The 27,325-nt window shown below is 39.5% G+C and overlaps 1 protein-coding gene across 2 annotated transcripts in view; it reads right to left on the bottom strand.

The window, feature by feature from the left end:
* The window catches only part of UST (uronyl 2-sulfotransferase), a 151,780-nt gene that overhangs the window by 113,084 nt on the left and 11,371 nt on the right, over window positions 1-27,325 (bottom strand). Inside the window, exon 1 of one of the 2 annotated variants that reach the window (XM_064413677.1) lies at window positions 18,070-18,112. The exons of the other annotated variant lie outside the window; for it this stretch is intronic. Coding sequence (XP_064269747.1) covers window positions 18,070-18,097 — 28 coding nt within the window. The 5' untranslated portion in view covers window positions 18,098-18,112. Of the gene's footprint in view, window positions 1-18,069; window positions 18,113-27,325 lie in introns of those variants that run through there. 2 annotated transcript variants of the gene reach the window in all.

Genomic DNA, 27,325 nt, shown 5'->3' with positions numbered 1-27,325 from the left:
CACTTTTCAGGAAACTCATAAAGGCAGTACAAAAAATATCAGAAACCCAGCTATTATGTCTTCAGTGATTAGAACTTTTTTTGCTGTTACAAATGGAAGAGCATCTTCACATTTAACATAACACTGTTTTCACACAGTTAAAATTATAGTCTTTTTTACTTCCTTGCAATCTGGCACACAATCTGGTTTTTTACTTGACTTCCGTTCTTAGTATGCCATTTAGGACCCAGAACATTATGCAATTTGGGCATTTTAACTATTTTTCTGCAAGTATGGCAGTTCCATATTTTTTTTCCACAACTGACCTGTTATTTACTGTTAATGTATTATTTCTACATTATTCTGAAATGTGTCTCTGCCCTTTCTGGTATTCTTACAGCATCTTCACTTCAGCATCATCTGCAAATATAATCAAAATGTTACATCTCTCCTTGCTAAGTACTAAGAGTACTCATCCTTAATAGATATCTTTCTTAACATGCACATATGTCATAATAGCTGTAGCACCATAGCATATGAAAAATATTCCACTCATACATTCAGCATTCTCATTAATAAAGAATATCTCCTAACGGAGATTGAGCGTTTAACACAGTAATGAACATTTACTTCTATGAAACATTATTGCACTCTAGCACACCCTGAAAGAAACACAACCACACCCAGTAACCAGACCCTACTTCAAACTCCCATTTCCCTCTGCATCCCAAGAGACCATCGCAACCAGCACACGACCATCCCTCTGCCTTCTCCAAACCTGCCCTGAGCTGTACCTGGGTGCAAATACAGCACCTGTATCACTGGGCTGCCAGTGCCACTCTGCAGCCCCGGTGACACCCTGGCAGCAGCCTCCAGCCACCCTGCCCAGTCAGTGATCAGCCCAGAGAGGCACCTCAGCAGTGCCACCTTCCCTTCTTGAGCAGCACTGCCAAGTGCCACATCTCGTACTGCATGAGAGGCTTTCACCACAACCGCTGAGTGCTGAACATTTGCATCAAATCAGTTATTCCCAGCACACAGCATTCACCCTCTGGCTTCTCCACACTTTGTGTAAAGCACTTGAACAGCAATGTTTTTATGGCTGATAGCAAACTGTGGGATACTAGAAACAAGGGTGTTTTTAAACTTGAATTAATGATCAAATCAGCAAGTGCATCTTTGGATAGTCCAAAACTAAAATGTATGAATATATGAAATAATATATGAAATAATTCACTGAGATACAGTTCCTGACTACATTTTCATTTGTAGCAGCTCTGAATTGAAACAAGGCATTTTGAAAGTAGGAATCCTGCGAAGCTGCTTACTTCTGTTTAAGTCTTGCAGTGTGAAGAATACACAGGGATTACAAGCTGCTTTGGGATTTTCTTTTTTTGCTTGCACTAAAACCTGTTTGCTTTCTCTTCCTACTGCTGCTTTTAGAAAAACTGAAATTCACACTTTTATTTAAACTCCTGCCTTCACTTTAGAAGAAATCCCTACCCCACAAAATACTTAAAAAAATAATACTTCTTGACTCATAAGAGCATCCTGTGCCATACAGCGGGAGACCTGTGCTAGTGCTGCTGACGTGCTTCTTCCCGAAGACTTTTGATTCAGTCATTCATCTGATCAGCAACAAGAAGGAAAAACAGTACAGGGAGAGAGAACATTCAACACCGAAGCTGAACAACTCACTACTACTCAATGGCATTTGAGATTTTGCCAAATTAAACAAAGGCCTGCTACCCTGATCTCTCATTGTACTCCATCCTCCAGTTACATTTCTAGCAAACACTTGAACCGTGACAGTTTTGCACCTTCAACTGCAAGGAATGCTGTTTTAATGAAACAACAGTAAGGAAAAGCCCCAAACTACCACTCCTACCATGCAATATCTGAGAGCCTTCTGCTGCAATACAAACCAAACCTAAGCCTCCAAACAGCCTCTTGCTGCCCATGACAGCAAGCAGGCATCAATTCATCCTTACAGCCCCATCAACACTCCACCTGCCTCTCTGTTTCACACAAGGAGTGGAGTTCACAGCTGAGCTGTCACGCTCTCCTCCCAAGGGCCTGCAGGAGCCAAAGCCCACAGAGCCCTGGCTGGCAGTCCCACAGCAGCGATTTGCTAGCCTGGCCATGAGGGACCCTTGTGCAAGGCCACCATGGAAAACAGTGCTCCCCATGCTCACAGATGCCTGCAGGGATCTCTGTCTCACACAGCAGCACCGTGGTCCTGTAGTAAGTCTCAGATCTGTTGCCACCCTGTGTTTGCAGCAGCCACATGGGCAGCCGTAGCAGCAACTATTCTGAGGAAGATCCTCCAGGACAAGCCAAGGTACAGGTGCATCAGGAAGCATGAAATCCATACACACAGTGGCTGCTGGGGTTATGGAACAGTCAATAAAACAATCTTCCAACAACTCAAGGCAAACAAACATCCTGCCTGAACTACAGCTTGGTGCCGTTTGTGCAGCTAAAGCTTCCAGAAAACTGACAGAAACATCTTCCTTTCCAGGTCCAGAAGACAGGGAACACCCAGTTTGCAATCACCTACAAAAATGTTGACAAAAGCAAGCTGCCCACCAGAGCACCCACTGCAGAGGCAAGAACAAATGCTAGCCTCCAGTGGGGCACTGGGGCTGCCAGCAGGAGGCTTTCCTCTCCCACCCTCCTGCTCTCTGCCTCTCTTGGGACTGGTCTCACACTGGCACCAGATGAAGCTGAGGGCAGCCTGGCTCCCTGCATCAGAGAGTCCCGCACCCATTCTCCAGCTTCTCTACTGATTTTACTTCCTTAGTCCTTGGCAGCAGTCCTGATGGCATAACAGACTGCCCAGTGACTGCCCAGGTGGTCACAGGAGACCTCCTGCCCTCAGTGATCTTCCCAGGCTGACAACAGAACAACTAATTATGAAAAGTGACTATTTTCATGAAAACAATGAGGGAAACATCACCAATATTTCAAGTATTGTGCAGCTGCAGTTTCACACGGCACTATTATGAATAAACACTCATTTTTATTCACCTCCAGCTAAACCATTATCTTCATACTGCCAATACCATTTCCAGCATCAAGTAATGTTAAAAACAAGGTCAAAGTGAATTTTTAGAGATGACACTATTTTCTGCAATCTAAAGACACAATTGAACATTTTCCTTCTAAAATCTCAAATTTATGAACACTTGTAAAAACAAAATGCCCATTTTGAAACTGACTCTGAAGCTAGACATGGAAATTAGAGCTGGAAATATAACCTGGCTTTTGAGTAAACAGAAAAAAAGTTAAGTAAGAAAATACAAACAAAATCTTGATACTGTGCTACCCAGACAGTTTTCAGGACACATAAATAACACAATTATACAACAAGAAATAAAAAAATTAAAACTTAAAACTCACCTTTTGACTGAACTAAAATTTATCCTTTCTTGTGCTTAATTGAATGTTCTCCAAACAAGACATCTGAATTCAATTAACAGAAGTTTTGGTTTGGGGGTTGCATTTTTTTTTTTTTTAGTGGCTTTGTTTTGTTATTTTAAGTACTGAAAATTTAACTATGTGAACTCATCATTGTTGAATGTCAGAATCACGGGTTGTTAAAAGCATAATCCAAGTTTCGAGTAAGTCCTTAGGAAAAGTTGTGTGCAAAATAAAAGTGGAATGTGATCACATGGATATACTGCAGTGAGATGTAAGAGTCATGCTGTTACTAGTTCATGTATTTTGAATTTAGGTAGTTGTTTATCCTCAAAGTCTTGAGCACACAGATGATGTGCTAATTTGTTCCCAATTTAATGACTTTACTTCAGAAGATAGACTAATGTTCTCTTTGTCCTTGGTAATATAAAGGCCACTCAAGTAAATCTATAAGCTTTAAAAATGCATGCAATTAAGAGCTCTTTTTTGCCTAATATTTCCAGATACTGTTTTGTACCTGACATGAGGATACTGACACACAGAAAGTTCTGGTGCAACAACACAGAAATGGTCTGAAGTTTCCTTCTGATATCACTCATGACAATTTGGGTTTCTCTATAAGTCCAGCTCTTGTGTCAACTTTCCAATTTTTATTTGATGTATGTCTCAGAGGCAACTTACAGGCTGGAAATGACCGACAGGAGGCTTCCTTTAAGAGGTGTGGATTTTAGCTGCTGGTGCAGACAAGTCATTCAACCAGAAGAGACCTTCATGATCAACTGCTTCCATCATAAAGCCTCATGACCTTCATGATCAACCAGTCCAACTGTGATAAAATACCCATTTCAGACATTTTCTACACTGATTATTTTATTAACAGATCATAACAGACTTTTTAGGTGTGCTACCCTGGATGACACTTGCTATGTAATACTCTACATCATGATATTCTTGCTCTTCCAGAGGCTGTACTCACAGAGATGTCTCAGGCTGCCGTGCCTCGCACAGGAGCACAGGAACCATGCCTGTTATTCTCCTAGTTAAAAAAAAAAGACCATTCTCCTTTCTAATGTCTGACAAAAATATACCCAAAGATTTTTACACCAAAGATGCATGCTTTCCCAGAAGTATTTGTTCACAAACAAGAGCTGAGGCAGAGGTACAGATCTCATCAAGAGAAGCCTGAAAGCAAGAAGCCTTCCAGCACTGTCCATGTAAATCCCTCCTTTGCACAGCCTGAGACCATTAGCTTCTTTGGTTGTCTTTACACTGTCCAATAAAAGTAACTAAATCCAGCCTCATTTGTGGTATCCCACTATTTAAATGAAGGCATTTATGCCTTTCTTTCCTCCAGTTCTTTCTTGCAAATTTTCTTGGGCTAATAAACTAGTGATCCTATTAGCCCTCCAGCTTATGGAAATAAAAGACCGGGTTATGAGAGTGAGGATTTGCATTTTTTGATCTGTGACTGCACTGTAAATACCTCACAAAGTGCACAACAAAATACTCAGACAACAATATCACAATATCTAACAGCCATGGTAAACACAACCCCAATTTTAAGGGATTGTTTTTTAATCCAAAATTGCAAATATCAGTTTCAAAATAAACAGACTCAAAATTTGAAAAGCTGGTTCATGCTCACTGTAACCAGAGCACACATATTCAAATGAGATGATCAAGCACTACAGAATATCATTAACTTCCATATAAAGCTGGAAATAAACACTATCATTTCTTTTGGGATGTTTTTGTGAGAAATAACTATCATCTCCATGTTTAGGGAAATAATTTCTCTGCCTTGTAACACAGTTTCAAATGGCAAAACATTTCTTTCCAAATTGTTACCTCTCACATCTGACTTAACAGTACTTTCACATGAACAAGTATGTTTGTTTTTCTAAAACCACTCTATATATAGAAAATTAGCTTGTTTGGTGACCCCAAGCGAAAGCAAAACAGCTATCTCCAGGCACATTACCAGCAAACACTGGTAATGCTAGGCACACAGAGTACTCCTGAAGCCCTAGAATTAACTGAAATACTGAGGAAGAGAAGCTGGGATCATTCAGTTGTGAAAGAAGGCTACTTTCCTACTTCTCCCAATATCTTAGACTGAGGAATAGAGAAGGAAAGAATCATCACTCAGTAATTTTAGTCCTGCTGTTCAAAACACTAAGAACAGAAGTATAAGAGACTCAAGTACCATTACGAGAAAAGACTGACTGCAGACCATCTGAAGAGAACTCAAGTAATGGAAGGCCAATTCAGAAACAGGGCTCTAACTCTGACATTGGTATTTGGTACTGGTTTAGATTTGGTTGGAAACATGTAGTGCTTTGGGGAGTTATATGATATTAGACTGGACTTCTGCTCTTAAACCACAAGAATTCACATGCTTGGCCCTTGGATTTTCAACTCCCCTTTTCCAGGAGGTCAAACTCCCAATTCAATGCAATGCCAACTCTCTTGCTGTTTTCTATGAGAAGCTCAAGACAGAGATCCAAGAAAAGCAGAAGCAAATCTTGGCCCTGGCATGTACAAGAATTTCCCAGGAGCAGCTATGATTGTTTCACTGTTCACTTGGCTCCACTTCTGGGACAGTCCATCTCCACTGCAGCTGTCTGCTGCAAGACCTGGCTGGCTGGTGTGACCAAAGAGAACCCTCACTTGCTGCTTGTGCTCTGCAGCACCTCTGCCAGCCTCCCCAGCCTTCTTCACCTCTGTGCCCTTACCTGCAAAGCCCAACCCAGCTGCACCAGCTTCAGGCTCAGTGAATCATCATTCCTTGCCCACATTTCTCCCCAGACATGCTCTCCCTACAATATTTCTTCCTCCCTTGCAGGAAAATGGATGAATCTTGCCAAAGAAAGAACAGATAGGAAACCATTCTCATTAAAAAAACAACTTGCTTAGTGAATATTTTCACAGCTTTTTCAGAGGTCTCTCGAGGAACCCTTCCATGACATCTCTGTAGATCTTATGGTAACACTGTCTGCCAGGGCCCATGAGCTCCGCTCTGACTCCCACACAAGCTACTTCTTTAAGGCTGTTTTATGAAAGCTATCATCCACAATTGTTCATAACACCAAGACCCACAGCACTCTTATTTTTGTAAAGAGACAAGTATCCAGCTCAAGCACACCTAGTATAAATAACCCTTGGGCAAAATACATACAGTGAACAAACAAGGCCAAAAATATTGCATAAAGTTCAGATTCTTTTCTGAAATCAGACTTCTCTTCCCTCCCAAAGGTCAGAAAAAGTTATTCTCCTATCACAGTCATGTACAACAGGTCAGGAAATTTCACCTCCAAATTACTGCCCTGTTCTCCCACCTGTAGAGTCTTTCAAAGCATTTACAGAGTACTCCTTTCATGAGAGCTGCCATTTTTGAAGGCAAAAGCAAAGCCATTGATCCTCCTCACAGCTTAAGACTAATTTGACAAAGATAATTAAGATTAATTTCAAAACTAAAGTGCTACAATGAGGTTGCATTAAAATGACTGATTTTTGGAGTACTGAATATTAGAACTCTAGCATTTGCCAGAACATTTGCATTTTATTTTTCAGAGAAGATGTATCTTTGAGTCTTTGCCACAAGAAATGTTTTTGTCCTACATTTTTGATAACCTCCCAGAACATTTTCTCCTCCCTTAATTAAGAAATATGGGGGTTTTTCCATAGCTTCTACACAAACAGGATATGAAGGCTGAAATGTTTCTTGTAACTTTTTACAAAGAACATGCTACTCATAATGACCTTGTTACAGACAGATTCTCCACAACAGATTTTTCTTATCACATATCTTATGATTGTCCCCAGTTCTCCACATAATCTCATTATCATTGCTATTTCCAATTCAAATTTATCTGACTGCAGCTTCCAGCTATTGCTTCCTGTTATTTGTTTCTCACATACTGTAATTTCCTTGGAATTTTCTCTCTGCAAAGGTACTTGAACGCTGTGAGCCAGTTACATCCCAGTCTTCTTTACGCAAAATCAATACCAAGTTTCACATTGCAAAGTATTTTTTCCAGCCTTCAAACAATTTTTATGCTTTTCCCCTCCCACTACTCTTTACCATTTTTTTACCCTCCTAAAAATATGGCTTTCAAAACTGCACTATACACAGAGGTGTCATTTCACTGTTGAATAGTACATCTCACACATATTAGGAGAACAGCATTCCTTTATTACCACAGCATCAGCCTGAGGGGCATGGTGATATACAGGAAAAAGTTACACATTACAAAAGCTTTATCTTGGATATCGACCTTCCCAATTGCATACTTTTTTATATTTAAGTATTTACAAGTATTCTAAATCCGAATGGCACAAAAAATATCTAGTGAAATAGTGACCGCTGCTTAGGCCATAATTCTTAAACATGTAATTAAATATGTAAAATACTCATTTATCTCTGCAAGACTGAGATGATTCTTCATATTTAAACAACCAAATCAAGTTGTACTCCTCACATGGCTATACTTGATACCAGCAATGGTTTCCAAGTAGTAGCAAAGGAAAACTTAACAGGACCATGCTGTTTTATTAGAGTCTACAAATAATACTTTAGTCTTTAAACAGTCTGCTTCTGACTTATGGATTTGGACTAATTTCCATTTGGTTACAGACACAGCACTTAATATCAAATATTTTAGTGAAATACATAGCAGGTACTGACTAACTCCAACCAGACACCTCTCTGTAGCAAGTGAATAGTAGCTATAAGTTAAAACTGCTATTTTGTCAATAGCCATTTTGACATGTCAGGCACTGTCATTAAGTATCTGTGAAGTGAAACAGCACATCTACATTCAAAAACTGAAGACTATAGTAGCAGAAGTCAAATCATGATTTTGAATGAAATCTTATAATCTTTGATCATCATACAGGCATCACCCTTTGTATGAAAAAAATTTTTTACAGAAGAACCACATAGGTCTCTCTCACACATGGATATATGTATTTCCGCAGAACTTATCTTCATGATTTATGGAAAGTCTTCCTTTCTTATGGAGGAAATATTTGACCAGATATAGCCAAAAAAGATACACTGTCTTAAACACTAAATAACTTTATTTGTTATATTTAATCATTTTACCATTCTGCAGATTCACTTTCCCCCCTCTTCCTTCCCATATATACATTTCAGCCATCATCCTCATTAAAAAGAAACTGAGAAGTCCTTGACTTATTCTAAGCACTACTTAGCACAATAAAATGTCAGTGTGTTATCAACACTATTCTCACACGAAATCAAAAAACACCGCACTATAACAACTACTAGGAAAAAATTAACTCTATCCCAGCCCAAAACAGGACACACAAGTAGTAGCAGCCATGAGACAACACCATGACAGTCCTCAGGGTAAGTCTGTCAGCATGGGCAAAATCACTTGTGCAAACAAAGACTGCACACAGGATGTGGGAAGGGAAAGAAGGCATCACTCCTCCTGAGAGGACCTGCCACCATGGCAAGTGTCACATTCTCTGCAGCTTCGTCTCCTAGCATCTCCTCTTGCACCTGTGTGAGCTCTCTTCTGCAACAACCACCTCAAGAGTATAAGAGTGTGACAGCATTTTACCAAAACAGGTATTCCCTAAATAAAGGACTCAAATTTTTCTTCCTTCTGGGAAACATTAACTGAAGCAGTAACTTTCTTTATTACACAGTTCCTATGTTGTAGGCAAATTATTTGTATCTACAGTAAGACCTTTAGGCACATGCATGAAACCTCACAGCCTATGAACTCCAGCAAGCTGTACAGTTTATGGCCTTTTTGTTGCTATTGTAACTCTCTTACTTAATCCTCTAACAATGAAAAACCCAACATGTGTGTCTCATATTTTTGTCTATACTCAGGCCCCTTTGACCTACTTCATAAGCAACTGCGACCAGCACACTAATAGCAGAAGAGCATTCTGCTGGCTTCACAAAATAGTCATTTTCTAGAGAACCACCAGTATAGGTAACTGCACTCCAAAGTCCCCCTATTTTCTGCCACACCATACTAGATAAACTAATAACAAAGAAACAGTAACTTGCAAAGAATAAAAATCTAGTTTCAAGAGAGGAGGCCTTCAACTGTCTGACAGAAGCATCACTGCTGATCCAGACTCACTGCTGTTTAAATCCCTCACTGTATTCAAGCAACCTGTTGACATCTTACTGCAAAGGTTTCGTACCTTCTTGGTGATTTTTCATGGGCAGCTCCTCACAGCACTGACTCCTTCTTCTCTGCACAGCCAACAAACTCCATCTTCCTCCTCAACCAGCTAACCTACTCTTTTGCAATACCCATCCTAATTGGATCTGGCTGTGGCCTATTAAAGGCAGGCCTGATCCTAATGTTTGATAATTAGCACAGCTGTAACTCCTTAGGGGTGAGATTGCCTTCATCACTATCTCTATTTTCCTACATTCCACCCATCCACAGCAACCAAGAGAAACACATAAGTATGCAAAAGCCAAAGCTGCATATGCTCAAACACTTTAAGAATTGTTTAACAAGGACTAAATCGCTACTGTGCTCTCTACCTACTGGAGCACAAGATTCTCTGGATCAGATAAGACACTGTCAGCTGCTCTAATCCCTGTTCAGAATGAGAGCAAGAGCACCTGATGGCACAAACCTGCAGCTCAGTTTCAGAAGTACTGAGCAGACAGCTTACATCTTTCAAAAAACTTAATGCACTTCCCAGCATCTAAACAACTTTATCATTTAACAGATAAAAACAACTGCTGTAAGAAAGCAAACCAAATACACTTCAGCCATTTTAGACAGTTTGCTAACAGCAGATGATATTTTCCAGCAGCCAGTTGCCATGTTATCATTGCTTACTTCAAGAGGCGGAACAAGAGCTGATACAGCCATTCGAGGGCTAAATCCTAATTAGGGTGATTTAGGCCAATCTTGCACAAAACATACTTGCAAGTTTCTTTTAACATGGCTTTCTTGCTGCAGAATGAAACTCATCCTAGTTCTTCCTCTACTTCTAAATTCAGGGACAAACACTTCCTATTTTCAGCACAAGAAAACATCATAAAGCTTTCCTTTGCAATAAAACACTCAGGTACTCTGGCAACCTTGGAAAACTCCAGGAGGGAAACCAGACCACCCACATGTTCAAGTTCTACACAAAGTTTCCCTTGCAGATGTGCAGTCCTTTTCCATAACAGATCACATCTCGTGGGTTTTATGAGGTAGAAACATTGATCCTCATTGTGCACAGTTAATTTGATTCAGTAGACATGCAAAAATAGGAGGAGACAGAGGTCAATGGTTAGAAGTATGTCACATTTTTTAATGATGAGAAGAATGATACTTTGATATCTCACAAAAATGACTCCATATGTTCCTCAGAAAGCCTTCTGAATCCAACCAATACTATCCAGAGTCAGATGCATTATATTTCATACATGGAAAGGGAAAGATGAGCAGTTTACATGTAACACACTAGTATTTTACTTGTGGTATTTATTCATAAATGAAATCAACCGATTCAGAGAGATCTTATAGCAACTGTTGAAATGGCTTCATACCACCAAGAAGACTTTTCAACACACTAAGGCAAAAAACATTACAACCCTTTCCCTAAATCCCAACAACATACAAAGAAACCGCCACGCCAGGTAAGTATTGCTCACATTTAGTTCAGGTATCCTACTCCTCATCACAATCTTCTAAAATTGTGGATTACAAAACTAATCTTCTTTTAATGAGATTTATCTAGAATGTCACTTGAATATTTTAAAATTAATTAGATAAAATATTAAATACCTCCAGTTCAGTGATGTACCAGATTTAATTAAAAAAATAACAGTGCTTCATGTTTCTGCTTGTGAAATAAACACCTAATGACTTGACAAATCTTTCAAGATCCAGTCAGAGCAATCACCCATTCACTAATGTCATCCTTTGAACTCGAATTTGGTCTTCTGCGAGCTCTGCCAGAGCTGTGGGAAGAACACACTGGACACAAAAGCTGTCAGAGAACATATTCAGATATAGGGCAGAAAATACCACATGAAACAGAGAGGAAAAGCAATGGCAGCACTTACCTAGTTCAAATTAGTAATTTTAAGAGTGTTCCCTGCTGTCATCCGCCTCAGACTTACACAATTTGCACTTGTGCATTTATATATTACAAATACATTTACAGTTATAAATAACAGAAATAGCAAATTCAAAGGGAAGAATTTGTTTGATCTTAGTCTGACACTCCTAGGAATACAAAATTGTTACAGTTTCATACAGTTACTGTAAATCAATACCAAACCAAAACACAACAGAATTTGGCCCTCTGCTCTGAACTTAATAATTTCTAATCAACAAAGAGAGAAAAGAAGTTTGTAATTGTGCAAGAACCAAAAGCTGCACCACCTTAGTTTGGACATGTTGCAGTCTATAATCAAAATGGCATAATTTTGGTAATTACTTTGGAACAAAGGTTAGGACAGCCATAATGATGCTCCCTGGGACACAAAGCTGGAAGGAACTGTCATCAGAGGTGGATTACATCTTGATCTATGGAGAACTGTGGCAATGCTGAGGATTAGAATAACAGAAATGAGATGCAACTAACTACAAAACTTCACACTGAGAAATCCTCCCTAACAGGATATGAGCTTTCCACCTGGGAACAACGGATTGATCAACAAGTCCATATCTAGATGAAAATGAATGTTAAAAAAGCAAACAGGAACATAGTGTGCCTCAGGAAAGTTATGTTCAAGTGGAAAAAGGAAGAAGTAACACCACTTAAGCTTTGCGTGAGGTTGTATATAAGATACTGTGCAACATTATTGTCCATTTTTCCAGAAATTCACCCTTTAACGGGTGCAAGAGGTGTTACCAGCACCACCAGAGGAAAGGAGAAAGTCCTGCAGGAAACTGAAAGTGTTGTTTTGGGTTTTTTTTAATGAGAAAGGGCTACATTAGCTTTTATAGGCTCATAGAAACAACAGTTATTTAAACTACAAAAAGGCTGTGGCACAAAACCAAAGATAAATAAAGATGCCAGAGCAAAAAGTTTCAGTTGGGTATGAGAGGAATTTTCTAAACATCAGAGCAGTGTTGTTTCATGACAGGTTTTCAGTAAGAATGCAGAACAAATCTACCTAGTTTTAAAATAGTTATTACATTGATTATAGGCAATAATTGCTTTTTCCCTAGTAGCAGGGAATTGGATTGTAGGGTCTTACCCTCCAGTATTCCTAGTTTCGATTTCTGTATTACATCCCTCATATCTCTAGCGCTATTCAAGAGAAATATTAAATTAGCATTCTATAATTTCATCCTTGTAGTTTGGCAGCTGGACAACCTACCTCATATTACTATTTTTTTCCCCAGTAAGCTGGTCTCCATAAAAGCACCCTCAAACAGAGGGTTTTGTTTTTTAGGAACAAACCTATAAGCTTTATTTCACTGCTGAGCTGTAAGGGACCCATCAGGATCACTGAGTACAACTCTTGGCCCTGCAAAGCACCATCCCCAAGAGTCACACCCTGTGCCTGAGAGCATTGTCAAATGCTTCTTGAACACTGTCAGGCTGGTGCTGTGACCTCTTCCCTGGGTAGCTCTTCCAGTGCCCAACTACCCTCTGGGTGAAGAGCCTTCTCCTGATTCCTCAAACTTAAGCCCCCCTGACTCAGCTTCAGGCCATTCCCTCGGGGCACCACAGAAGAAAGGCCAGCATCTGTCCCTCCTTTTCCCTTCAAAAGGAAGCTGTAGACTTCAATGAGATCTCCCCTCATTCTCCTCCAGGCTGAAGAGACCAAGTGACCTCAGCCACTCCTACCATGTGACCTCCCCTCAGGGCCCTTGGCTTATCTGCACTGTCCTCCTCTGAATGCTCTCTAATAGCTTAATATCTTCTTATAACGTAGTGATTTCTTTATGGATCATGAGTATTCTTACAACAAGACACAGGGGCAGAGATTTCAGCTGCTGGGCTATACCCACCCCATCCAACTCCCTGCATAATCTCATGCTGTTGCTCAGGTAACACCAGGCATTAAAAGACCTGCCCCCAAAAGTTTAACCACTATCACTGTTGCTACTAGTGTTCACAGCTTACTGCTCCACCTGTACCTAAACAGACAGAGCAGAGACTCAACACAAGACCATCACACACCCAAATCAGTCCTTTTACTTACAGCTTAATCAACACAGAGGCATCAATTGGTACAAAATGCACCAAAGAGCCACAGCTGCCTCAGAACTACAGACATTAATCTCCATTTCAATAAAACTACTGCAGATACTTCCAAAATATTTATCACCAAGTTTTTTTTTCTTTAACTTATGCTCTCTCCTTCATTATTTTCCATCTGTAAATAATGTATGGTGATCAGCAATCAAAAAAGAAAAGCAAATGTATTAAGAAAACATTACAAGCTTGCAGACTCCTGATGAACAGTGGCTTCCATACTTGCTGATGGCCACCATCCCCACCAGAGGGGTGAAAAGTCTCCTCAAGCACAACACCTTGTTTATGCCATTGAAAACACTAATCAAACTTGGCATAGGTTCAGCATTAGGTTTCTCTTTTACTTATTTCTAACTTTCTACTCTTGACAACACAAGAACTAACAAACAGAAAAACCCAGCAAACCATGCCACATCATCTTGAAGCTCCAGTTGAATTTTAAAATTCAACTGCAAGAAAACAAAGTCAACAACTTCTGAACAGGCAATTTTGCTGATATGTGCTATTAAAAGCTGCTTATTTCAGTCAAATTCAGGCAACGCCAAAAGAGTAGGTTTGATTGTGTTCAGAGCCTTTCCAGTAATTACAGATCTAGAACCACCACAGTGTGGCTTACTATTCAGAAACAAACAGCTCAGCCCATATGCTTATCGAAAAGGAAAATAAAGGTAAGTTATTTTAAACAGTATGCCAAATATATCCAGTAGTAGAGGTATAGATAGGACGTGGGTTGTCTCCCCCACCCCAAGTCTCCAATCATGTTTTCCTCCACTGAACTGTTGCCACAAAAATTCCTAAAATGTCAACAGCCCTAACACACAGGGAAAAAAAATTGAAACAAAACATCTTAACCAAAGTATTGCAAAGGTTTTTGGTCTCTGGGCAGATGCACATGACAGAACACTGCTTTCACTCTTAGCTTTATGCTACAAATGCTTCCATATAATGCACTTAAAAAAGCCGACATCTGCAAAGTTCAAAAGACAAAGACAGCCCTCCAAGGGAACTTGGCAGTACTCAAATCAAGAAGTTGCTGTAATCAGGTTTCACCAACCTAAATAGCATCTCCAAAATTCAAATTCAGTTTATCATCTCCAGTGTTTGTAAATGCCATTTTCAAGTTTTGCAAAATGGGCTCGGTCATTCAATGTAACAGATTTCTTGAATTTTAAATTACCAGTTTTATTATCATCTCAAAAAAACCCCAAAGCCTAGCAAACATTTACTTTTGCATTCAGGTGTTAACACAATTTGAAGCAACATGATGAAACCAGCTAGGACACATGGGATCTGGTATCATAATCAAGGCCAATCTCTTGCTTTTTGACAAGCAGAAGATTTTTTGTTTAGAAAATTCACCAGTGCAGGCTCCCAACATCTGCATGTATCCAAAGTTAAAGTAAATACCGTTTACATATTCTATATTTAGCCAGCACATGGCTTATTCCACATCTCACAGAGCGACCCAGTGAGTCTGTTCCGTTGGTTGTTCGTTTGCCACTGGCAACTCCATGACTCAGGATAGGAAGTAAGAACATGTGCCTGGTGTGTTCCAGGACTGGTGCAGGCATCCAGGTGTGAATGACACAGCATCCTCCTCAGCCCCCACACCCAAGGACCTCATCAACAGCTTCTAAACTCACTGCAACATAAAAGAAGTTATTGTCACACACCCCAAAAAAAGCTGATGTAGAGCTGGGGGGTACTGGTCCAAATGCAGTCGCTGTCATTGTGAGAGGCACTGGCCGGCTGTCCAGACTCTCAGTCAGAGCCCAGAATGGACAGGGAACCTTGTACAAGAGGCACAAGCTGTTTTGGAGGAAGGCCAGGATTTTGCACGCAGCTTAGGTCTACTGTTGGCAAGACTGAACAAAATCTTTCTGGTCAATAACCCACAAAGTTCTTGTGTGTTTCCTCTCACAGCCCTCAAGACATTTTCAGTGCTCATGGCAGCATTCAACAGTGGAAGAACTACACAGAGCCTACAATGGCATCTCCTGTTATTCTGCAACAGCCAGCAAAAATTATTCAGCACCCATCCAATTAGTATTGCTTAGCTAACATAAGTCAATATTTTAACAGATAATACTGATTACACTATTCCTAAGCAAGTCATTGGTACCACCAGAAAAATTATAGCTCTGACAGGCAACCTCAGCCCAACACACACTTCGGGTATACTCCAAGGGAAGTTGGCTTTCCTTAGCATCCATCACTCTTCTTCCAGCTCTACAGGAGATGTTCACCAGCTACCATGACCAGGACATGGTCCACAATTACCAGAAGACATGGCACAGCATGTCCAAAACAATATTCTGTTCAATATTCTGCTCTGTTTATTCTGGTTTTAAAACATTTGTAATTTTTTCCAGCTGTTCAGTTTTACTAGAAGCTTTAGTACAAAAATCTGTATTATGCTATTGATATCATTTCACAAAACTTAAGAGCTTCCTAATTTGTCCAAGATGTACCTAGCCCAGGAGACATCCAAATTCCAGGATGTCACAAGAAAACAACTGAGTGCATGCTAAAACTCAAGTCACTACAATTCCAGAACACTGAAGTGACAGAAAACAAGTAACCTGAACGAAAATATGAATAAAGCTAAAATGCTGTAATTTCTGAATAACCTTCAAAGCTTTATGTTGCTACTGCCAACATTCTCTTTTCCTTTTCTTCAACTTTGCTTCAGTGTACCTTTTATGACTACACCTGCCATTATAACATTTTTAGATACTTTTCACAGAAAACTGGAAGTGCACCGTAGTCAGGTTCTTTTTTTCCCCCTATGACTAGAATTCAAAGAAAAATACTTACTCATTTTCCTTCTTCAGAGAATACCTTCTGTATTCATATAAGAAATACAGATTTCCTATGAGGCATAATAAAAATAAATTACTAGTTTTGAGTCTCTTGTAAATGCTTTTTTTTCCTCTCTTCCCAAACTGCCAAATGTTGCAAATCAAATGTTACTGCAAGCACAAACAATGGTGCTAATTAAAAGTAAGTTTACCTTAAGTATTCATTTTGTCCCAAACTACCATAATTGTGATCTCAGAAGACTCATTTAGGACACTACCAACTGAAATACACTTTCAATCAAGTTTACAATGCATCCTAATGCTCACAGAAGTCATTACTAAACCCGGATGCCTATTTTTTATGTATAGTTGAAAGATTTATTACCAACAACCAAGTTAACTCTACTAGTTCATCTGGGAGAGAACTTAAATGTCTTAGGTCAGACAAAATGTCCTTAAAACTACACTCCATGATGAGGTCCACTGTTCTGACCACAGGGTGCCCCACAGCCAGGTGAGGTGAAGGACCCAGTGCAGCAAGACAGAATTTGGGGACAGAATTTGCCTGCCACTTCCCAGGAGCAAGATGTCAGTGAAGGAGCAGACAGATTCTGGCTCCATGTTACTGTCCCTGTGAAAAACCAATGTACAACATTACTTTGCATGCTTGGCAACAGCAACACCCAAGTTTCTAAAAACAGCAAACATGTTGCAATTGTCTTGCCCTTGAAAATTACCAGGTTTTATGCAGAAAACAACACACCATATGCTCCCTAGGAAGAGTAAAGCCTAGTCTCTCAGTAAACCCGAGCTTTGTAACATGAGCCCAGAGACACCTCTTAAGAAATCAAAACAATACACTTTTTTACACATCTTAAGGCACCTCTTAAGAAATCAAAACAATACACTTTTATTTCCTGAGTAAAAAATTATAGTCATACTACCTAGAAAATACAAGTGTTACACCCTTTCTAAAATACAGTCCACTTGCTAAACCATAACAAACAGGAAATAAAGGCTCTTTTGGCGTGAAGCAAACAAAGCATTAAGGCTTATTTTTATGGAGTTCAAAAATAAGATACTCTATCATGTGCCATCTGGAGCAAAACACACAATAGCAATAGAGGCAAAAGAGAAGTAACTGAAGGACATTTTACTACAAAGAAAACACTTAAAGAGTCATTGGAGTTAGATTTTACGGCAATATTGAATTCATATTCATTAGAACAGTCTGTCATAAGTTTCTAGTGTCTAACAAATTTCCTTCCCTGTAACAACCTCTATGTGTGTTTCAGTGAGATATAAAATGATATTTGGCACAACACACTGCACACAAAAAGCTGCATGAAAGCACACCTTTATACTTACCAGTCTTCATACTTACCATTTGAATTTATTTCTGTTTGTGTAATTGACCTAATTTTAGCCACTTGCTATCTTGTTTTATATCTGCCACATGCAGATTCAACTTCAGTCCCACCTGAAACATGACATGCACTATTTGCTCTCTAATGAGGGGTCCCACTTTCCATAACAGAGGAGCCCACCAGGCAGAAATATTTTATTAGGTACCTACCACCTAATTCTAGGTGGTATTCCTCAAAAACCAGGTGAACCAGGCATAGGACTTTTTTGGCCAACATGCACTTACCAAGTAGACTCAGAGACGCTGTCTGCATAATACTGGACCTACAAGCCCTATTCAACAAACACTGCTGCAGAAATTTGTAAGAAATGTTAAAAGTACAAAAGTAAGAAAAAATGGGATAAAGTTACTTTTAAAATCAACATGCTCCTACATTGTTTTTTTTTCTTTTTGAGAAAACCATAATCCTACAGATCCCTTAGAAAAGCTTACTTACGCATACAAAAGTACCCTAAAATATATAATTCTAGCCTGAAACCAAATACCAGAGGAGTTGAGGCGGGTGCTGCTGCCTTTGAGCTATGTTGTTTTTCAGAGCGCAGCTGTTCCCTCTCTCGGTTCTGTTTGTACATTAGCTGGCAGCTACAGTCAGCTGCATTTTTGAGAGAGAGAGAAGGATTTTGATGAGAGTCCAACAGTAAGCAGTAGTTATTTGTTCTCTTTAGATCATGGGGTTTTCTTAACTGTTAGTAGTCACTGTCAACTACGTGATGACAATTTCAATATATTTCAAAATTAACAGACCATATTGATATTTACTTTTGGAAAGCCAGATTCAAATGTAGATCCAAGATTTAAATTATTTCTTTAACAGAGCAGCAAAAGATATTCAAAAATTCCTACGATTTCAAACATTCCTCCTTGGAGCTTTAAACACTGCTAACTTTTTGGAATACCATTTGATTCATAGTTGTTCCTCTAGATACTCGTTCATGTGGTGCAGACAATAGCACACTGACAGAAATAAGCTTAAAACTCCTGTAATTTCTTCCTGGAGCTATAAAATGTACCTTCTTTGTAAATTCTTGTCTGTCTAAAACTAAAGTTTAGATAATATTAATTTAGATTATTAATAATTTAGATAATTTAGATAATTTAATAATTATGAACATTATTTTGAGACCCTTTCTTCTTTCTGGTCTCAAACATTGTTTTTAGGATGTAGGTGCTAGGTTTTTAGCATTACTTCTGATAAGCACTGCTTCTACAACATTCCTCTGATTATTTAGATTTTGAACTTCAAACTTCTTCAGTTTGTAAGGAAATTACAATCCAACTACAGCACAACTAATTTAAAAGAAAAAATCTCCTACATGTAACAACAAGAAGTCCCATCAGCATTTTTTGAAATAGTAAAACTAAGTCACAGCGTAAGGTGCTGTATGTGTATTATGTTGATAAATTTTTAATTTGCGAAGAAATTCTTCATCCTTTGCTGATGCTTCTACATTCCCAAGAAGGGGTAAAATAGAAAAGCAAACACTGGTTAAGGAATTGCTCAAAAAGCTGCCATCTCAAAATGCTGAGAAACTACTCTTACCCAGAGGAAAACTTTGGCTAACAGGAAAATTTCCTATTACTTGCAAAAGTCTGTATAGTTCCACAGGGCAACAAAGCACAGCCTTGTAAAAATGGCATACAAGTCTACAATATAAAGCAGTATTTAATATTCACTTTACAGTATCAAGGTTTATCTTTATTCCCAACTCTCTTTATTGCCACTGTTTACGTCTAGAGCAGAGAATCATCAGCTTTAAAGGGCTGCTGGGCAGAGGTGCAGTGCAGTACCACAGTTCCCCTTCCTTCTCAAGAAGACCCTCTTGGTCTGGCTTGTGCTCGCAGACTGGGTGCTATCACCCACTAACATAATTGAGGTTTGCATCAAAGGGAGTGAAAAAAGCAGAAAAAAGTCTCATTTAATACTTAAGTAGGACAATGCGCCCCACTAAAGCAAATGTACATTTTGCATGGCCTGCAGCTAAGAGTGGGTGTCCCCACTCCCAGGTGTGGCAAAATGTTTTAAAAGAAAATTACACAGGCCCCTCATCTGAGAACTGCTACCTAGTTTAACCTACTTGATTAAAATTTTACCAGACAGGTACCCTTCTGCTAAGGTCACAAGACATCTTTGAAGTATTCAATCCTTTTCCTTTGTTTCCTAGTTTTGGGCTGTTGACTTTTTTTCAGAACTCCTTCACCTCTCATCCAGTGGTGATTCAGCAGCATGTTAAAGGGTGAGAAGTGACTACCCACTGGTTTGTTCTTTTCCTGCTACGCAGATTTTTCAGAGGTTTAGGCAATCACTAGGAAACCCAGTGGGGAGAGGTGCAGAGAGTAGAAAGCTAGGTCTTTACCTTCTAAAAGTATTTGGTGTCTCTTCACATGAGAACTATCACAACAAGACTTCTATAATCTATTTAGATCCTTGAAGGAAAGAGAGTGGGCAAAATTAAGAAACATCAATTAAATGCAATTATACACCTCAATCCTATGTCTTAAATTATTCAAATAAATTCTTTGTCAACTTGCAACATCACAGCATCCATTAAAGTTCTGCAAAGATACCAGAGCCTGCCTTGATACTTTCAGTCTTGACCCTTTAAAAGTTTCCTTTAAAACTTCTCCAGAATCTCTTTGCCTGTTGACAAGATGTAGTTAACACACACAGTTACAGGGGACTGTAGGAAAAGGAATGCACAAGTATTCAAATTGCTCTTCCTTCACTCCAGCAAACAGAAGTGCTGCAAAAACCAAGAAAATTTCCTTTAGATAGGAATGCCTACCAGTGCCAAATATGAGTGTCATTTGAGTGAAGGAAAAATCTCAGAATATTGCTGCTCATCTTAGTAAATAAATTAACATAACAGCTCTCAAGTCACATGTCATTTTAAGCTCAGTTTGCTCTATTTTTTTAGAAGTTAATCTGTAATTGAAAAAATTCTTTGTTTTCTTTTGTCTCCTTAAGCTTCAGGACTTCCATCCTTGGCACAGCCATCTGAATTAGATCCAACTTGCCAGAGGTATCAATTTCATTGAAACAAATCTGCTTCAACATTTTTCACTTGAAAGAATTAGACCATGCCTTTCCAAGATAAAATCACATTGCAGTAAGAAGGAAAAAAACCCAACAAACAAGCAGGCTAGATTCCGTCTATCTTTCACTAGGAGACTGAGGCATCACATCTTTTGAAGTTAATACATCCTAGAGACACAATGGATTTACTGTACTGCTTCCCTGTTCTAAGAAACTGCTCTCCTACTGACCCAGGAGGGAAAACATACCACGAAGGGGGGAAAAAAGCAATTGTGCTAAAAGTGGCAAATGATAACCAGCATTGCTGAGGAGCATTCCCTTCCCAGCACAACCATACACATTCCTTTTTGGAGTAGCTATCCCTTCTTTTTCTCCCTCACATTCAGACATCATCCAAGACTCGTTTTAGAAAAACTTATTTCTGTAGAATAGGTGCAGAAGCTAATAAAACACCATTTCTAAATGTTTTCAGCTACAGTTTGTTAGAAGCATATATTATCCTGATTCCTAGGCTGAAGTCCAACAGGATATTTAATTGTGCATAAAGCAAACTCATGTGTTTTTACCAAAGCCACTACTTATTTTTTCTCTCCAGCCACTTGCTATATCTTGTTCCTTGAGAATGACACAAGACAACAGGCAGATTTCACATAGCTACTAAAAGAAATTTATACAAAGGACAGCATGATCAAGACAAGTTTGCAGCAGCATATTCAACCTTCTAGCTTACTACTTAGCAAGTAAGATTTGTAATGTCTGAAATTATACAGTTAGCAGCCAGTAGTTTACCTTTCCTTTTGCAACACAAAAATCATGTTCTTGCATGTCAATGAATCAGTTCCTAGAAAACAATTTTCCAGAGTCCTGGAAAAAATGCAAGTCTTACAAGTGATTCATAAATGTGACATGCAATTTTGACAAATCAATCTCCTTCACACTGAGACTGACACTAGGACCCAACCTCTGTTCCTAGAACTGGCACTAATCAGCAACATGTCTGTCATGTTCCACACTTTGCACTAGAGTTGACTTTTCACTCCTACTCCTAACTAAGTTTGTGAAAGGACAGCACATGCCATGAGACCCCAGGCATACAGTCCCACTGCACAGTGGGGCAGAAAGGCACCTCAGCAGAGCCACCTGTCCGCTCCAATCCCCTGCTCAGAGTGGGGCCAGCCAGACCAGGGGGATCAGGAATTGTTTTGTGTATCCTGGGGAAACCTGTGTTGGGGTTCAATCAGCCCTACATGAAAAGGGCTTTCTGATGTTTCAGCGGAATTTCCTGTATTTCAATCTGTCACTACCGTCTCCAGTCCCGTCACTCTGGCTATAAATTAACAATCTGGCCCTGGCAATGGGTCTTCCCTGCCTGGGATTTCTGAAGGCAAATCTCACCAGTAAAGGCTGAGGTGGAGGTGGCTTTAAGCACCTCAGCCTTTTCTGAAGCCCTGTTCAGCAGCAGCCCCTCATTCTCCTTGCTCTTGCTTTTGCTGCTGATATGGTTGTAGGAGCCCTTCTTATTCCCCTTCACATCCTTTGCTAGATTAAACTGCAGGTGGGCTTTGGCTGAACTAACCCCATCCTTGCACGCACAAACCATGTCTCTGTACTCCTCCCAGGGTGAACTCAATACAGAGCTTATCAGAAAGCCATCAGTGAGTTTCATTTGCAATAACTCATGAAAATATATAAGCAGTTGGAAGCACAAAGGACATCCACTGCTGCCCAAGCTCCCAAATCCCAAGAGGAGGGTACCCAGAGAATTTCAACAGCACATCATACCAATTACTTCATAGGTACATTGGTATCTACATTCAACCTGCCATTTCCACCTTGAGAAGAACATGTATGAAACACATAGAATGTATTTTGGATCAATCTACTGGGTTAACTCTTCTTATCCACAGAACTTATTAACTACTTCAATCCTTGCTTAATAATAGCTATCTATTACCACAGATGCAGGAGAAACATCAAAACTGTCTCATCTGAACCTCATGGATAAAGGAGACCAGTGGTAACTGTTTTAATTCTTTATATCCATTCCTTATTCATTTTTACTTTACTGGGAGGACACAAATTCTCACAAGCAAGGTAAGGAAGAAAGCTGAAAAGGTTTAAACAATTTATTACATGTGTTTCAGCTTCATGTCATGCATGAAAAGTGGCATCCTTACCATGTTGATAAAACTATGTAACCTGGAATATTATTTTTATAGTCACATACATGCATTACTGATCTTTTCTCCAGAAGGAAATGATGTCTTACTTCACCTAAAAGTCCTGTAGTAACACAGCATTTAAGCTCTGAACTACCTCTACACTAAAACACATGCAGGAAAAATATTACTATTCATGAAACAAATCGAGCATGCCTTCCTCCTAAGAAAGAAAACATGGCACTACAGACTGATCTCCAAATAAAACAAACAGAAGACAGAGTTACATAAATAAAATAATATTAAATAATGAAATGCAAATTCTAAGAAATTTCAAGATATGCCAGTATAATAACCCTACTTTGGTCACACACTATTATTTCTAGTAGAAGAAAATAAATATCAGGCTCTACTGAACTGTAATTCATAGCAGGATCGTAACTTTTGTGTCACAGACAGACTGAAGTTGGTAAGACTAACATAAGAACCACCAATGCAAACTCTGACTTTCATGGCAAACTACAATCTTTCCCAATTCAAAACTATTTTTCTTTCCAGGATTAAGGCAGTAAAGCAGTTATTTTTCTTCCTCAAAGAAATTGCAATGCATGCGAGAGAACACAAAAGAACATTCCATGAGTTCATACTTTCTTTAAACTGCTCTTTGTGGTTCACTAATAAGTGCAACTTCAGGAGTTTGAACACATTAGTGCTACCACCACTTTGTTCTAAGTGTCCATAAACATCTCGAAGGAAGGAAAGTGAAAGAACACTTACTATTCTCCTCTTCCTTGTTCCTGCCTCCCTCCCAGCTGAGCAGCAGCATTTGCCAAACCACAGCTATGACTGGCACAGTATTACAAGGCCCTGTGCAATAGGACCAAATGCAACACACAGGTTTGCACTAAGAAATCCCACTGCTCATGTGGCATCAGGAACGAAAGGTTCCCCATTCTGCAGTTCATGAACCATTCACTGGCCACTAAAGCAAGTCAAAGAGATTCACTGAAAATAGGAGAGGTGCCTTGCCAGACCCAGTGCAATCAGAGATGAGGAGTGCAAACAGGCTAGAACAGAAGTAAAGAATGGGTTTGGAGAAAGTATAAACCATACTTATGATGTTATTTATAGAGTATGAGTAAGGAAATATTTTTAACCAGGGCCATATTACACATTATATTTAGCTGAATAGCTAAACCTGTCATTTTTATCTCAGATTTAACTATATATTTAATCAGTGTGCATTTCTTATTTTCTTTGATGTTGACCATATTCACAAAGGAATTGCCTGAGACCACCACATTTATTTCTCACAACCATTAGATTTCAAGCTTGGATGTGGATCCAGAGTAGTCAGTACGAAAATTTTCTGTTTCCAGGCTTTGCAAGCCAAAACAATCATGTTGCAAGATCATCAGCCATTCAACTGATCTGCCTTCAGTTTCATAATTATTTTGTGCTTGTGGCATGGTAATGATTCTGTAAGAGTGCAAGAACAGGTTCTCTGGTCATTCTTCTCATACAGTGTAAGCATTACCTCTGAATAAAATAAAAATGTGGATGTAAAATTTCAGTTAAAATAATTAGAGAGCTTAACAGATGGATAAAATTTGCTTGAGCAAATCAACTCCCTTGCATTATGAGCTCCTTTGTATCAAAAAATATTTTTGTCTTGAGACTAAGTAAGTAAAGGAAACATTTATGAAGCTGTCTATACAGCTTTCAAGCTGTGCTGTCTGCATAAAGCAGCTGTTTTAACATCTACTCGTGCCACAAATACAACTTTTTCCACTCACAGTAGAGGCTTTGGTAAGCAAATTCCACAAAGGTGCTGAAGACAGCTGCAGAAAGGAGCAAGAAATACTTTTCAATAGGAATAGGTTCTTTAACATGCCACTTATCACTTGTCTGCTCCCCCAGTACTATTCCTGTCTCTCACAAGCTCATTTTAAGCAGAATACATTAAAAAGTAGGCTTTTCGAGCTTAAATCAGGAAAGTTTTGCCCAGCAACCTCTGCTTCTCTCACCCCACTTTTTCTTTTCCCAGCTATCACTCCCTCCCACATGCTTCCCTGTCATTCTGAAAGTCTCAAGCCCAGCACACAGTTCTGCAGTAGCAGGCTTCCCTGCTGAGGGAAACAGGGTGAAGAAAGACTATAAAATGCTGCTCCTCAAAGACAGGAAAATAGGAGTTTCTATGCCTGGGCTGGATGGAGGCCCTGCTGGGCAAAAGCTGCACACAGTTTGGTAGATCTGTTTTTAACACTTCCCTGAACTACCTTGGGCCTCAGAAGTCCCCTCAGAAAAACAACCTCATTACTTTTCAGGAACCCTGTACAGACATAAAGCTCACAAACTGAACAAACTCAAACCACCCCAACCAGGAGAGGCAAGCAAGTGCTGAAGCAAGGGCAAGTAGAAGAGTTTCCGTGTTGCTGAGCATCAGTGTTTTGTTGGACATGGTGCACAGGCTTCTGGGAAAACCCCTGCCCTTCTAAGAGTGTAGAGAATCATAACCTGTTCCTGATACTGCTATTACTCAGGCAAACAACACCAAAGGCACATAACCTCTCTGTGCCCTTTAAATGAAATAAAAAGTGTTAATAAATATCTTCCTCTTTGACATCTAGATGAAAACTGAGATATGAGGATAAAAAGCCAGAAAGTTGTACTCTCCAGTTGGTAGCAACTGAGTGAAGAGGAAGCAAGAAGGACACTTAGTAGCTTCTTTTACAGATGATGGAAAAATTTCTTTGTTTAGGACACTTGAGCAGAAAATTTCAGGCTTGTCTTTTTTTGTTGTTGGTAAATAACAAATTTATCATTGACACAATAGCTCCACACAAACAAGCCTAACTATGCAGCAGGGCAATACAAAGAAATTCAGCATGCAGACACAGCTCTTATCCTGGGGACAGCGGGGTCCATGACCCCCTCCCACCCCCAAGCTTTGCAGCCCTCATTAAAATCTTTCTGAATCTCAATCCCTCTTGCATGAAGCGTGAGCAGCACATACACCATCACTAAAGCCACAGCACATTTAAAAAGAGGGAGAAAAGTGCATCAGCCCATTGGGAGCCCTACCACATAGAAGCCACTGGATCCTCCACTGGTGCTACACACTCTCACACTGGCATGACATGCAGTATCCTGGAGCCAGTGGCAGTGTCACCAGCACCTCAATGAACTTACTGCACACAGCTAACTGAACACCTCAGCACAGCAATAATAAGATCCAGTTACTGCCAGCCTCAGCAGTATTTGAGCTGGGGTCAGAAGGTGAAAGATACTATATGCTATTTAAAAGCCTTTCAGCTTCTAAAATTCATAATCAAAGAGTTGCAGAGGAAAAAGAACTGAAGATGTCAGCTGTTTCCATGTAGCATAGTGCAAAAAACAGACAACTGCTAAGCTATAAAGAATCACAGAGCTTTGCCAAAATTTGCTTCATTGATTAGATGAGACAAGTATCAGATTCCAAACTAGACAGGGAAAATGCAACAGGCCTAATGAAGTAAGGCTGTTCATCAGAAGATTAAATAACTCATGTTGAATTTGACTGACTCCCCAGAAAAATATTGAATGGATGATAGAAGTAATAGGTTTTGCTTATTAACAGTGAGGCAAGGTAGAGACCTCACAGTTAGACAATGAAGCATTTTCTGCTTTCATTTGATCACACTTCTGAAAACCTGTACTTCACAAAAACAATCATCCCACCCCCAAAAAAGCCCCAAACCAAACCAACCCCATCCCTACCAAAAAAACACCACAAAGCCTCAGATAAATAGGTTTAGGCTCTGCTGTTTTGTTATTCACCCTAATTTTCTTATTGTGCTATCTCCCAACAGGCAACACAAAAGAAATCTGCACATTTGTATGGGGAGTTCTGCTAGGAAAAGAACAATCAGCTGCAGACATGAAAGGAACTGAGAAGTCAGCAATTTCACAGCCTTTGCCTTGCAATATCTGCTGCAATATTTCAGATCCTATCAAAGCTGTTGTTGTGCACCATTTCCATGGAACTGCAAGAGTCAGGGAGAAACAAACAAGGCACCAAACCCACCCATCAAGCAAGGAAAGATACCCCCATGGTGCTATTTTTCCAGTGCCTTATGTAGTCATTATTTTATGCATCTTAAGCAATCAGCTTTCAGTGACCCACTGACATGAAGTGATGACTTTTCTATTTAAAAATCTTGCTAGTGTAACTTCCCAGCTCCTCTCTTCCCTCCCCATCCTTCTCCCTATTCACTTTGGAACCCTATCACTGATCATCCTCAGAATA

The sequence above is a fragment of the Passer domesticus genome, chromosome 3, assembly GCF_036417665.1.
Source record: "Passer domesticus isolate bPasDom1 chromosome 3, bPasDom1.hap1, whole genome shotgun sequence".
Taxonomy (NCBI): Eukaryota; Metazoa; Chordata; class Aves; order Passeriformes; family Passeridae; genus Passer; species Passer domesticus.
The sequence above is the reverse complement of the archived record's forward strand: the minus strand, read 5'-3'. Positions and strand labels throughout refer to the sequence as shown.